The 16,161-nt window shown below is 39.0% G+C and overlaps 1 protein-coding gene across 1 annotated transcript; it reads left to right on the forward strand.

Annotated features, from left to right (window-relative positions):
* Positions 1 to 1,916: 1,916 nt before the first annotated feature.
* cish.S (cytokine inducible SH2 containing protein S homeolog) lies at positions 1,917 to 6,370 on the forward strand. The gene is made up of 3 exons (XM_018261318.2): positions 1,917 to 2,221; positions 3,787 to 4,031; positions 5,354 to 6,370. Exons 1-3 carry the CDS (start codon positions 2,175 to 2,177, stop codon positions 5,854 to 5,856), a joined length of 795 nt encoding a protein of 264 aa, XP_018116807.1. The 5' UTR covers positions 1,917 to 2,174; the 3' UTR covers positions 5,857 to 6,370.
* The last annotated feature ends 9,791 nt before the right edge of the window (positions 6,371 to 16,161 follow it).

The following is a 16,161-nucleotide window of genomic DNA, read 5'->3' on the forward strand; positions in this document are numbered from 1 at the left end:
ATTAGCCGAACAACACAAGCTGGTGTAGCGGGGATCACCCCTGCAAGTTTATTTAGTCAAGTGATGTTACATCACTTGACTAAATAAACTTGCAGGGGTGATCCCCGCTACACCAGCTTGTGTTGTTCGGCTAATTTTCTATACAGCTTTAGTTGAGGCAACCAATATGGCAGACTCTGATATATATATATATATATATATATATATATATATATATACATATATACATATATATATACAATACATATAAAGACTGTTCTGTGCATTTGTACTTCACTTCATGCAAATACAGGGTGAACTTTGTGTGCACCAGGATGTATTTGGGCTACATGTTTATTTAACCAGCACCCAGCATCCATCTGCACCAAAACTTTGCCATATACTGAGGGCCGTATTTATTTAAAAAAAAATTAAAAATCTCACCCAGTGGCTTTACTAGAATTAACAAAAAATGGTTGGAGGGGCCCAGTGCACTGCAATTCCCAACCACCCCCCCCCCACCCGTCCACTGCCTGAGCCAGAGCCTCCCGGCCACCTGCATCTCTCTTTCCTGGCTGTAGGTGAGAGAGGATGAGCTTAGGTCTAGTACTGGACCTAAATGCAATGCTGTATACACTGGGTGATCTTCCATGGTATCTGACTGATCAGCTTGTGGCAGGATTACCAGGTCACTTGAAAATATAGAATATATTCCAAATCCTATTTTATGTTATTTTAATCTTGTTTCCTTCAGTCTGGGAACTCATAATTATAGCAAGTAGGCAGGAGCCATTTTGTGGACACTGTTATTAAGAAAAGCCTTGTATCATCTCAGAATCTTGTTTGTGCATCAGAATGGGGGACCTGATGTCCATCCCCATGTCCTGGCTACACATTAAGCAGTTAAGAGAACCGGCAACTAAGCTGGTAAAAGGTATGCAAAATCTTAGCTATGAGGAAAGACTGGCCAAATTGTGGATGTTCACGCTGGAGAAGAGGCGCTTAAGGGGAGATATGATAACTATGTATAAATATATAAGGGGATCATATAATAATCTCTCTAATGCTTTATTTACTAGTAGGTCTTTCCTGCTGACACGAGGTCACCCATTCCAATTAGAAGAAAAGAGGTTCTGCCTAAATATTCGGAAGGGGTTTTTTACAGTGAGAGCTGTGAAGATGTGGAATTCTCTCCCTGAATCAGTGGTACAGGCTGATACATTAGATAGCTTTAAGAAGGGGTTGGATGGCTTTTTAGCAAGTGAGGGAATACAGGGTTATGGGAAATAGCTCATAGTACAAGTTGATCCAGGGACTGGTCCCATTGCCATTTTGGAGTCTGGAAGTAATTTTTCCCTCCTATTAGGCAAATTGGAGAGGCTTCATATGGGATTTTTTTTGCTTTCCTCTGGATCAACTGGCAGTTAGGCAGGTTAGAATAGAGTTCAAAGCTTGAACTTGATGGACGTGTGTCTTTTTTCAACCTTACTTACTATGTTACTATGTATGATACATGACAGGGGCCTTAGATTGTAAGCTCTACTGCAGCAGGTACTGATGTATAATAATGTAAAGCAGTGTAACATAAAGAATAATAATAATCATCATCTTAAAGTATTTTCTTTATAATAATATCTGATTTTCCTTTAGCTTGAAGTCTACTTTAATCTAACACTAATATTCTAATGGAGTTCCATTGCTGTCCCAGATGAGCAGACACAGCCTCTCACAGCTTCATCCTCATTCTCAGAATTGCACTGAGCCAAAAAAGAAAAAAAAAATTGAAAGAGGCAGTGAAACTCCGCCCCTGTTTGTGGTCAGAGGCTGAGCAAGACTTCCCCCTGCCCCTTCCTATTGGCTGGTTGAGAAGGCCCAGCCCAGTTTTCCTGGAAAGTTCCTGGAAATGTATCAGCTCTTCTGTGCTGTTCTATTCAGGCAGCAGCAGGCTGGCTCACACCCAGCACCACTATATATAGATATAATACAGAGACACATGCCATTAGTATCCTGACAGCAGGCTGCAGGCAGACAGACAGTCATCCTTTAAGAGACTCCTAACAAGGAATTCTGTATATGTGACACATAAACTGGGAGTCCGCAGGAGCAGACACAAAGGGAATATTGCACAGATTTAGCCCTCACTGGCCACTGAGTTACTGCTGTCATCGTCGGAGCTCTGTCTCTAGGGGAGACCGATGCCTTTTCGATCCTCTTGGACGGATATGATCCTTTGTGTGCGAGGGTAAGAGACCAGTACATCTGTGTCTGTCTTTCTGTCTTATAGTAGCAGAATCTGGTACCATGCTAGCCACTGATCAAAGCAGGAAAAATATATATAAGTGATATCTAGGATTGCTTGCATATAGAGATAGATGCAATTATAACCAATAAAACATATTCTATGCTTTCTGTATAAATATATAACACAGTGCTTTCTCATTACCTTCACGCGTTTCATGCCGTCCCATTAATCGCTCTTACTTAGTAAGATATTCACTTTAATTTCTTATAAGCGCCTTGACTGTTTGTTTTTATAATATTGGTTATATATTTATATATATACAGGTATATATGTGTGTGTGTGTGTGTGTGTGTATTATACAGTACATATATATTTATTTATATATTCCCAAAGAGAAATACAGAAAATAAAATCACGTTTCGTCACACCCCATGAAGTTTTCCTACAGTAAAATTCTGCACCGACAAGGCAGATTTATATAATAATAATGTAATATTTGGTTCTTATTATCAGAAGTGATTAAAAGATTGAAGCCTTTAGTCTTGTCTTTGTCTTGTCTGGGTGTTTGTATGGTTCTCAGTGAGGGCTGGGTGTATGTTTGGGCACTAAGGTGTCTGTTGCCGTTTCTGCCTATATGGCTTGTTTACTGTGGATCTTCATTCTGGGCAGATGTTATTTGCCGTTGGAATGATGGCAGGGCTGCCAAAGATTTATCCTGACTCAGTTATTTAGTTGCATAGAAGGTGATATAAGAAGGTGACTATATATATATATATATATATATATATATATATATATATATATATATATATATATATATATATATATATATATATATATATATATATATGCAGTGGGCAAATACTGATGGCTGGAGAAGTGATTTGAGTAACAGGTGTCTTTATAGATCTTGGCTTTAAAGGAAAATACCCAGGTTGTGGCAGCACTATGTGGCCTTATTGCACATTAGTTGGGACGTATGCTGGCATTTATGCTGAATCTCTCTAGTTCGCAGGGTAATACCCCCCAACACCCCACCTTTCATATTATATGATTTCCTTGCCTATAGCTCCCATTCTCTGATCTTGTAAACACATTCCTTAACCTCCCACATATATTGTGCACCCTTTGAGTATTGGACAACTTGAGTGTCAGTATCAAACCCGCAGCCCTCCTGTTATCCAGTCTTCTCTCTGCTGAGAGCTTCCCGCGACTTGTATTCCTCTGTTCTTGTGTCCCGGTTTGCAGAGTTATTATTTAAGAACATTATATTGGTGTAGAGGACTCTAAGATCTAAGGGATGCCAAACACTTCAGCCCTTAGAATCCACAAGGGTGCCCACCTCAGCCGATGCTTGGTCCCATATCATACTGTGGTTTTTATTTCATTATATAAACATTCTGTCCATACACATCTCATCTCACCTTTAACCTGCATCCTTCCCACTGTGTAATTGTTATTGTTTAGTCATCCTCATTCCCCATCTGTAAACCTTTTCCCAGGCTTTATACTGTACTCTTTTCCGCTTCTTTAGAGACTCATTGCCTCTCTTTTTCTCTTCTCAGTACCCAGAGCCTGTTGGCCGAGCAAAGGGTCAGCAGACCGTGCATAGGGGCACCTGGATTTTCTGCTGATCAAGTCATGCACCCTTTGAACTCTCCAGCCTGCACTAGACCTGCTCCAAACCCAGTGGCGGTACCCACAAGCACAGGAGACAATGTTACTGACTCACCACCCCAAAGTCGCAGTCGAGACCCCGAAGCAGATCTGCTGTGTATTGCAAGGACTTTCTGCTACCTGCGGGAATCCGGTGAGACCCCCTTAAATCTTATTTTCACTCTCCAAAAAATTCAAAAGGGTTAAAAGGAAGTGATAAACACAGCTCTATTAATGCAAGTTGGTAAATCAAAGCCCTGTGTAGGGGAGGGTTCATGTAAACGTACAATTCATGTCCTCAAGATTCATGTCCTCAAGATTTCACCACCGTTCTATGCAGTTTTCATAAGCTTCCCATTTACAGGGTCATCCCAGTGACCTAATGTTCCTTTGTTGGTGAACACATACTGTGCCAATGTAGAACAGTGGCTTAGGCACAGGATGCATAGGAAATGGAAAAACACTGTGACCTAGCTCTTTTTGTGACCCAAGCACAAACAGTGCCAAGTTAGGACAGTCCCATACCACTGCCCCCTGGGGCCCACATTACCAAGAAACTGCTTAATAGAGAATTCAGAATCAGATTACTTTGCTGCGTAATCATGTAACCATAAGGTTGCTGGTGGGTAGCACTTTAGTGTTTATTTAAATTGAATAGTATTTATACAACTATGGGTAAATGAAATCGTTTTGGGACCGGTGCGATACATGATTTACTATATGGGTACTTTACTTGGGTGTTATATGTAGGGGAATTTTTAATTTAAAATATTTATATAGGTTTATTAACACTTTGATTCCCTTTAGAACACATAGGGGCACATTTACTAAGGGTTGAATATCGAGCGTTAATAAACCCTCGAATTCGACCCTCGAATTTAAATCGAGTAAAAATCGTTCGTTCGATCGATCGAAGGATTTTTCTTTGATCAAAAAAAGCTTAGAAAAGTGATGGGGAAGGTCCCATAGGCTAACATTGTACCTCGGTAGGTTTAAACTGCCGAAGTATGTAGTCAAAGTATTTTTTAAAGAGACAGTACTTCGACTATCAAATGGTCAAATAGTCATACAATTTTTACTTCGAATTGTTCGAATCGAAGTCGAAGGTCGTAGTAGCCTATTCGATGGTGGGAGTACCCAAAAAAATACTTCGAAATCCAAAGTTTTTCTCATTCGAATCCTTCACTCGAGCTTAGTAAATGTGCCCCATAGTGATTGGGATACACATCACAATATACGGCTTTTTAATAAATATTATTGTAATTATATATATATATATATATATATATATATATATATATATATATATATATATATATATATATATATATATATATATAAATATATATATATTTATTTATTTATTTACTGTATATACGCTGATAGGTAGCAGACACTCCCCCTTTCTTTGGCTGCTTGTGGGAGTTGTAGTGCAACAACATCTAAAGTGCCTCTATACTTTTTGCCTCCATTCAGGCTGGTATTGGGGCTCCATTACAGCCACAGAAGCCAAACAGCAACTTCAGAAGATGCCAGAAGGTTTTTTCCTGGTAAGGGACAGCACTCACCCCAGTTACCTCTTCACATTGTCAGTCCGGACTAACAGAGGTCCTACCAATGTCCGCATCGAGTACTCTGATGGCCTTTTTCGACTGGACTCCAACTGCCTGTCCAAGCCACGTATTCTCTCCTTCCCAGATGTCGTCAGCTTGGTACAATACTATTTGTCCTTTTGCCACTCCGATGTTAACAAAGAAACTCCCTGCCAGTCAACCCCTGTGCCACCATCACCCAAAGAACCTGCTGCTGTTCACCTAAAGCTTTTGCACCCTCTTCCCCGTGGTGCACAGTGCCCCAGCCTACAACACTTGTGCCGACTGCAGATAAACCGGAGCCTTGCACCAAATGCAGAATTAATGGAACTGCCACTGCCCAAAAGGATGGTGGAGTACCTGCAGAGATACCCATTCAAACTCTGAGAGATCCAGAGGTATCTGATGCCCATGACTGTATGTACACAATATTTATTTAAATTCCTACTCCCAGACTTTTTATATTTGTTTATATTTGCCCAGAGGGTAAACCTAGAGACACTAACACAAAGGAAGGAGTTCCAGAATAACCAACAGCCCCACTGCAAAAGATGCCCCCTGTTGTAATGTACATAACCATAGCAATGCGCCTCACTTCTAATACTGGTAATCCACAGCACTGTGTGCTGCCTAAGGAAATGGGGGTTCATTAAATATACAAGGAGAACCATAATGAAGAGTTCTGCTACACTTTTCCTGTGCGGCAGAGCCCAGTTTTGCACATACACACTGCTCTGCCTCTCGGGCCTCTCTGGATGCAAAGGGGTCATTGCAAAAACACAATTTCAGTTTCCCAACAACCAGATGACAAGGCTGCTGTAGAAGCCATGGCACTTTATGGGATACTACCATTACAAATGCAATGCTGCTGAATGAAAATAAATAGGAGATTTGATAATTATTTTGGTATCCTGTCTTTATTGCACCCTAACAGTTTCTCTGAACATGATTAACACATATATGTTCCCATGTCCTGTGAGCCACCATCATCAAGTCTTCCTTGACCTACAATTTATGTTAAAAATCTCTTGGTACTTACATTGTTTCTTGTCCCATACAAGTCAGTTCTGCTTCTGTCTCCAAGTTCAATACAAACCAGATATACTCTCATGTTTCTTCTATTTATCAGAAATGACTTCACCCTTCATTATACTTGGGAATTCAGTAGAAAGAGAGGATACCGATTATCTTCTCTTCTGCCAAATTTCATTTAGTTGTTAGTTTGGGTTATTTTATTGACTGTAATTCTTCTCTTTTGCTCCTCACTAGCCGGCTCTTGCCCTACCTCTCTCAACTATTATGTTCTTGTCCTGCTGCTTTCAGCTTCCCCAGTCTCATTGCAATAAATTTGCTCCTTCTAATTTCATCCCATTGAATTTTGTACTTTGTTTTCTGCTGTGACTTAATTGTACTCATCTTCTTCTTATCTATTTCCCTTTGTTTACATTCTTTCCTCTATGATTTCAACTTTTCTTTACTTGGATCACATAACAATCTTCATTGAACTCATATTTCCTCCACTTGACTCAAATCTTCTCCTTAGCCACTCATTCCACTCACACCCTCAACTCTTCACTGATGCTAAACAAACTCCTTTCCTCTTTCTTCTCAGCTGACACTCGGCCTTCCATATCTCTTCTATGCAGTATGTACTCACTGCACATCTATGTCAATTTGATTGACACCCTCAGCACCTTTTCCATCTCACTCAACACACATCCAGTTCTCCGTCATCTCGCTCAACACATCTGTTCCTCTTATCTCACTCAACACAAATCCTCTTTTCTATCATGTCACATAAGTCACACTCTCTCCTGTTCCATCTTACTCGCTACCCGTCCATTGCCCTTCCATCCCACTGTGTTCACATATTGTATCTAATTTTCCAACTTGTCTTTCAGCTTTCTCACGCCATACTTCTATATCAGTTAGCCATTCCTGTCTCATCTTCCTCCGTTCCATTACGACTTTGATCACATGATCTCTTTCCATTTCAGATTCATCTTTCATCCCTGGGCCTTCCACTCTTTTATCCTAGCTTTAATCACTTGCTTCACATTCTGTTATTCCACTGTGCTCAACTCTCATCCCTTCTCATTTTCCACTCTGCTATCCCAACTTTAATCACAAGTTTCCATTCCAGAGTCAACTCTCATCCCTTCATCTGTCTCTTGATCTTCAACTCTCACTCACTCTTATTCTTCTCTTCATGTATTTGACTTTTAAATCCATAAATTCTTGCACTTTTATCATGTTACCGAGGGTAATAATGGCTCTTTTCTTTAGTGCTCTCTCATTTCCACATGAGACAGTAAGCATAACAATGACCCCTTTAACATACCTTTCATCTCCCTCCTTTTTCATCATCGATTCATCCCAACAGACATCAAACTAATTCAACAGAACAAAAACATTCAGACTGATCTCATCACCCCCCTCCCAACAAGTGAATTATTGGAATTCACCCCCCATTATTTTTCGAGGTAAAGCTTTACTTTACTAGTCACATTTAGCAACCCCCCCCCCCCCCCCGCTGGCAGAATTATGCCTAACTCCATCTCAGACATAAAAATTTGTGATTCCATCCCCCACTCCACCCTATTCTGTACTCGTCTGCATGTAGAATTTACCAGGAAATTCTCTGCAGAGTCTTTCTGAGAAAGTGAGAGAAGGAAAGAGTGGGCGGGGGAGAGGCGAACGCGCTGTCTGTGTTGGGAACACACACATACATAATGTCAGTACATTTATATATACTGGCTAGTATGATCCACGGCTCTAGCTGATCTCTATATACCACACACACACACATTTATATATATATATATACTTTATCAGAATCCTGCCATTTCTAATGGACAGAAATCTCACTGGGATTTGAATAGCTCTTGCTATATACAGTAAATATACAGTATTGAAGAAAATGCTGCTACTTTTTGCATGTGGTTGAAACTGTGTATAGTAGAATACAGAGAGAAAATATTCAGTACCGTAGTTTAGATCATTTAGCTGAGGCCATAATTAACATAGCAGTTTATCTATATCCACTAATTCGGCAAACGATTCTTCATTTTGATGGGTCTCAAGTTTTGCTCTGAATATGTTAGCATTATAGCACAGCTATGGGACCTGTTATCCAGAATGCTCAGGAACTGGGGGTTACTAGATAAAGGATCTTTCCGTAATTTGGATCTTTACCACAAAAATATTTAAACATTAAAGCCAATAGGATAGTTTTACCACCAATATTCCCTATTTCTTAACTGTGATCAAGTAGAAGGAACTGTTTTGATTTCACAGAGATAAAGGAAATAATTTTTTTAAAATGTGTGCTTTTTTTTTATTAAAATGGAGTCTGTGGGAGATGTTCTTTTTGCAATCTGGGGCTTTCTGGATAATGGGTTTTGGCATAACAGATCCCTATAATTATTTTCTAAAAAGCTCAGAATTTCCCATGGAGTCAATAATATGCTTTTTCTCGTTAATTAATAAAACAGTACCTTGTACTTGAGGGTAAGTAAGCTGCATGGATCCATTAATCCTAGATAGATAGATAGTTGGATAGATTCTTTTATTTGTCACATACAATGTTATATAAGTACAACCTGTAGTAATATGTACCTAGTTGGTTAATTTAATGTTTAGATCTTTTTGGGCAGGCTAAAACAGGTATGGAGAGCCAAATTACTCTTACCGCGCGTTTCATATATTCTGGATAGGTCCTATACCTACAGTATATTATTATTATTATTATTAACAATAATAAGCACCAACATATTTCATATCACTGTACAAAAAAAGAGTGTATGCTCCATACATATAGGTGTAGTGCACAGTCTACAACATAAAAGATGTTACCAAGAAGCCTAGAGTGAAAGAGGTTTACATTTTTGCCTGGTTTCATGTTCTGTGCACATTCAGTTGCCTCGGGGAGGGAAGGTCGGTAGAAGTGAAGCTGCTTTTGTACTTGTTTGGCAGCATTAGCCCCTTTGTGAATGCTCATATGTACGCACACGCTTTGTTATAGGTAGTAGTCAGGGTTAACCATGCAAAGCCAGGCATGCTTCCCCCCCTGCACTTCCCTGGAACTCTGCCCTTTCTAAGAAATTTAGATAAATCTGGGGGCGGGCTCAACCAGGGCCCTGCAGCCAATCACTTTCCCACAAGCACCTCTTCCTAGGAAGCCTTGAACATGGAAAATCCCTCCTGCTTTCCAGGGAAGTGACACAATGCAACACAAAGCAGAATTATGTCTGTCTGTAGGGAGGAGGGAATCTCATTTCCTCCAGTGATTTTGGGGGGGGGGGTATTGCTCATAATTCGATAGATGGGCAGATAACACAGGCTTCTCTTGTAAACTTTTCTCTGAATTTCTGCTCTATTTCTCAATGCACTCTTGCCTCTTCCTTCCTGCATTGCCATAAAAGGGATTTATTTTCCATCTGTTGCCAACCCCCCATAAAGTATATAAAAAAGAACATAAAAATCATTAAAGTATTTAATATGGATCATAGATGTGACTCAGATACCCATTATATCCTTGAACATCCATAATACTATAATAACCACAAGTCCCCCCCAGACATGAATATCATACCCTTCCCTCAGCCCCTCTAAGTTCAGAGGTCCCATACCCAAAACACTCCCTTCCTACCTTCCCTCTCTCCTTTCTTCCCTATAACCACCCTTTTTTCTTTCAATACTGACACTTTCATGATTTAAGACCCGCCGGCACAATATTATGGTCCCCCTACCATAAGCATTATTATAGGAACTCAGGATATATATATTTATATATAGGCTTGGGAATTTGACCCGTTTAGTTTTGGCAAAAATGTTTTTTGACGCACAACGCCATACAAGTCTATGGGCGTCAGCAAGGCGAAAAAATTTGTCCATCCCTATATATACTGTAGGATAGGATACTTTATATATATATATATATATATATATATATATATATATATATATATATATATATATATATAAACAGGGGGGTTGTGGGAGCACTCTAAAGGCTTTAAAGTATATATATAAGTATAATAAATGCTATTGCATATGTACCCAAATAGGGGTTATTTTGTTACAAAGTTATGATCATAAAATTGATAAGCCACCATACCACGTCAAGGTAAACCCCGAATGGCGGTCCCTAACTTGTTTTATATTTTGTGTGCATTTTAGCATTACCTGTAATCAATGTCCGTTGAACGCTGTTTTTTCACTAAGGGCTAAATCCTCCCCAGCCAGCAATCAGGCTTTTAAAGGAGAGATATTCCCAAAACAAACGCCCAATTTTAAAAGCATAGGATCACCACTAGTTTAAAGGGGGGGTAAAATATAAAACAAGTTAGGGACCGCCATTCGGGGTTTACCTTGACGTGGTATGGTGGCTTATCAATTTTATGATCATAACTTTGTAACAAAATAACCCCTGTTTTGGGTACATATGCAATAGCATTTATTATACTTATATATACTTTAAAGCCTTTAGAGTGCTCCCACAACCCCCCTGTTTTGATATTGTATATTTAGCCAGGAGCTGTGGCATAGCTTCAGTGGTTGTAGCACCCCATACCCCCCCTTTAAACTAGTGGTGATCCTATGCTTTTAAAATTGGGCGTTTGTTTTGGGAATATCTCTCCTTTAAAAGCCTGATTGCTGGCTGGGGAGGATTTAGCCCTTAGTGAAAAAACAGCGTTCAACGGACATTGATTACAGGTAATGCTAAAATGCACATAAAATATAAAACAAGTTAGGGACCGCCATTCGGGGTTTACCTTGACGTGGTATGGTGGCTTATCAATTTTATGATCATAACTTTGTAACAAAATAACCCCTGTTTTGGGTACATATGCAATAGCATTTATTATACTTATATATACTTTAAAGCCTTTAGAGTGCTCCCACAACCCCCCTGTTTTGTTTTTATATATATATATATATATATATATATATATATATATATATATATATATATATATATATATATATATATATATATATATATATATATATATATATATAAATAGAGGACCAGCCACGCAAACACATCCTACTGGTGTGAAGTTACTTCCAAGATGTTCATTTTTTTTTCTTTTTTAATGTCTTTATAAGATTGGAAGCAATACTATGTAACCTTTCGCTTTTGTAAAATGTGCCAAAATGGATAATTTGTAACTAAGTCTGAAAAATCAATAAAAATATTATTAAAAAAAACCCCAATACCTTAAAGTATTAAAGTAAAAAAAAGTTATCTGTATATAAAGACAATTGTCCATTTATGAAAGAAAATATAATTCCAAGCAACTTTCCCATTTACATAAAGCACTTTCAATGATTCCATAACATATTTGTAGTTGTAGATGTAATTGCTACTGAAAGCGATATTTGTTTCTCCGTACCTGGCTCTGACTCTTGACACAATGTCTGTTAATTACCTGCTTCTGCAACAATGTTTTTCAGGCGCCAGAACCTGCAGTACAGAGAATATAAACAGAGATACCACTTTCAATAGCAATAATGTTTTCATGGTACTTTTTTTTACAACAGAAAAAGTTTAATTCATGTTTAGTGGAAAGTTGCTTAGAATGGCATTTTCTTTCATTAGGCAAAAAAAATATATATATATCATTTTTGGGTGGAGGAACAATTTATATGATGTACATCATTTACACGCACACGTCGCACCAACAAAGAATGCACTAATTTTTGCTGATTGTAGTGAAAATGTAATAAGATGAAAAGAAAAAAAACATAGTTTCCAGTACTGGAGGGTATAAGAGTCATCATCTCAGCAAGGTTTTTTTAGGAGGGAGGGGGATAGGGGGATATATATTCCTTTAGGCTGGCTGTTCCTGGATTATAATGGTTTTATATATGAGTTTCTCAACATAACCTCATTCTGGGACAGATTTACTAAAGGGCAAAGTGGCCAACGCTAGCGTCAATTCGCTAGCATTACCGCCCACAGGGACTTTGGGGATTTACTAACGGGGCAAAGGCGGCATTTCGCTAGCGAAGGAGATGGACGCTAGCGTTGCTTCTCACTCTAATGCCAGACGAATTATCGCTCTGGCGAATGGACGTTACTGAATGTTACCTCTTTCGCCAGACTTGCCTTCGCCAACTCAGACCAAGCGAAGTGCATTGGAGTGCATAGATCTTTCTCAATTTTTAGTGGAAAAATTTTCTAAGTCCCAAAAAATGCTGGAGTATTTTCCTTTTTTTTACAGTGATAGCCTGCAAAAGTCTGTAAAAATTTTTTTTGGGTAACCCGGTTCCCCCCTACATTTCCTAACATATGGAACATAAACTATACACTGGGCTCATGTGTAGGGCATTATAACAACTCTATTTTCTTTATTAAGGTTCCCTGGACTTGTGTAATGTAATGTATTTGCTGCAACATAATGTCCATTCAACTTTATAATTTTCCGCCGTATGCAAATTATTCAATGCTAGCACATCTTCGGATTGATTGCCGAAGTAACGATATCGAAACTTTGCCAGCGTTCAGGGCCCTGGATGCAACTTTGCATTACAGTAAATTAGCTTTGTCCTAGCAAATTTACACCTGGCGAAGTGTTGCGATGGCTGCGAAGCCATCGCTGGCGAATTTTCGCCGGTTAGTAAATGTGCCCCTGGGGCTTAATGGTCAAAAGCATGAAAGTAATATTGGTCCGCAAATTTGGATTACTGGTTAGTTATCATTGCACTTACATACTGTATATGACACCACCTGTGCCTAAAAGCAAATGTGTGTTGCGTTGTATGTGTTTGTCCTTTTTCCCCAGGCTAACAAGAAAGGGACAAAAGACCGATAAAACACGAATAGTTGTTGAGGTTCTTTCATTAAGTACATCAGGAATGTCCAATTTGCAGTATACCCGGAAGGTCACGGGAGGATTCTGGGAGTTGTAGTTCAGCAACAGCTGCAGCGTTGCACATATTAGATATTTCTGATTTCCCCCTTATGTTGGGGCCCCTCTTTTCTAATGGCTCATGCCAGTACAAAGGGCAGGGCTGAGAGTACATTTGCCCCAGGCTCCCAGTTTTGGGAAACAAAAAGGAACTCCATAAATGTACAAATAACATAACTTGCGTAATGATCATTGTTACAGTTGAATGGATACACAACTACAGACGGAGCAGGACCTGTGACGTACAGGGGCTCAGTGGAGCTCTGACTGTTTCAGTATATGATTCTCAGAATACAGGGGGTCCTTAAATGATTGTGCTGGGGAACTCAGTAAACTCTAGATGGACATCTCTAAAGACTATATAAAATAATATCAATAATATAATAATGATCATTTATAAAGCGCTCACTGGATTTGTACCGATTTGTATAAAAGTTCAAGTAACAATGAAAATAATAATCTTGTTTCTTCTGACTTCACTTAAAGGGGCAGTTAACCTTTCAAATTTAGCATTACACTATATCCAGAGTGAACTGCTGATATTTTTGTTTTTTAAACTGTTTGCCTTTTATTAATACAGATTAACATCCTATTCATTTCCTAGTCTGTCATTTGAGCTATTGCCGGGTTGTAGTGTAGTTCTAGCAACCAGATAACATTTTAAATTCCAAATTGGAAATTTGTAGAAGAATAAGTCAATATATTAACCCCCCCGAAAAGAATATAAAAAAATCAAGTACAAATGGTCAGTCCCATTGTCTATAGAATACTGAAAGCTCATTAGAAGGTAGATGGCTTCTTTACCTTACTTATTGCATTGGTCCCACTCTGCTATGGAATTCAAATGGGTGACCATTATCCCTTGCTAAAACTTGGTGCTTCCGTGAGGAGGGATCAGAGTCCATAATGAGTAAAGGAAAAGGGCTAAGAATGGGAGGTGCCAGAATCTTACCCCAAGAAACCTTTGCAACTTCACAAATGATATCTGTGGCTGCTGCATTTAAGGTCTTGGGTTACTCTTGCTCGTGTGACTTTCCCAGCAGGTGGCAATTTGTCCCAACTAAGAGGATTCACAAAAAGGCTATACGGCACAGGTTAAATAGTGGATAATAGATAACACCATTATGTTCTACAGAGCTTATCTGTTATCTACTGTGTTACCTGAGCCTTTTTTCCTTTGAATGGCTGCTCCCATGGCTACACAGCAGCTTATTTATATAAACAATAGTAGTGTTTCCGAAGCAAACACACCAGTTTTACCAGTGCAGGGCAACACTGCATTATATTTTTTTTAGTTTAAAAATGTAATTTCTTGATGCCGCTGTTCTTTTAAGATCAGGGTTGCTATTACAATTTTACTAGTAATGTATTTGCCAGTAAATTTGCATGCAGCTGTTGTTCTGTCCCTGGCTTGCCCACAAGGCTTGCTCCTAGGTCAGTCCTGTCTTCTCCTGCACCCCCTACCCCTGCCCAACTCATCAAATTCCTACTGCCTTGACCTGATCAGTCGTGCACCATACCTTGAAATCCCACCTGTTTTTGCATTACTCCATCCCTCATTGTCTCACTCCGCTCCCCTATTACCCCGATATTTTGTCCTATGAAGATGGCAACACTCCATGTCACACATGATGCTTTCTACACTGGTGGAAAAAATGGAAGCAGAGAAAATGGAAATGCCTTAGTGATAGAGGGATCTCATTCATGTGATTGCTCACAGACATGGGGGTGGTTTGGTGCAGTGCTGCCAGTTTCATCACTGCCATGTGTAATTAAGCCTTTTCCCCTATGAACTGTGGTCTATACACTCATTCTGTATTATTACTCAGTGGGAACTGATCTACTGTAAAACAGTTAAAAGAGAAATATAAATATACAAATAATATAATAAATAAGGGAGGGACAGCAGTTGCCGAGTTACCAAGAATTTCTGGGCTATTCTTTAACATGCTCTTTGATGTCATCATATGCCCAACCCCATTCCATTGTCCTTGAGTAAGATCCCAACTGGGGCTGAGTAAGAACTGTGAAGTCTGTAAAGCAAGTATCCATGGAAACTGCCATATTGCTAGAATAAAACAAAAATGGGGTCACTGAGGCAAGCCAAGAAGGCTGAAGGCAATCAGGGAACGCTGGAAGCAGTAATACAGGAATGAGATAATTTATCCAGAATTATCCAGAAAGCTCTAAATTACAGAAAGGCCATCTCCCATAGAGTTTTTTTTAAGCAAGCAATCCTAATTTTTGTGAATGATGTCCTTTTTCCCCTTTAATAATAAAACAGTACCTTGTAACTAAACTGCATGAATCCATATTGGTGGCACAATAATCCTATTGGGTTTATTTAATGTTTAAAAGATTTTTAGCAGACATAAGAATTAGAGATCCATACAGCTTAAAGGACAATCTCAACTTCATTAGCAGAACTGTTATAACACATAAAACATTGCCCTAAAACACACAGAAATGTGTTTAAACTTTCATAACCTGCCAGTATTTATTTTTTTTTAAATGGACAAGGTAATGAAGGGGTGCAGCCATAAAATGGGCATAATCAAAATAACTTCCGCTGCAGTTCTTTTTGTTCCTCTTTCCATTTTTCAAATGTTGGGAGGTATGGCTTTGCATATTGCACTACCTTAATAAAGGCTTCCCAGGTGCTAATTCTTATGTTTTTGTAGTGTACAAAACCACCTTCTAGTGCTCATTGCAGGAAAGAAGGTGAAAATAATGCAGTGTGAGGTGTCATGAAAGGTAGAAGTGGAAGGGTTAA

Source organism: Xenopus laevis, chromosome 4S, assembly GCF_017654675.1.
Source record: "Xenopus laevis strain J_2021 chromosome 4S, Xenopus_laevis_v10.1, whole genome shotgun sequence".
NCBI lineage: Eukaryota > Metazoa > Chordata > Amphibia > Anura > Pipidae > Xenopus > Xenopus laevis.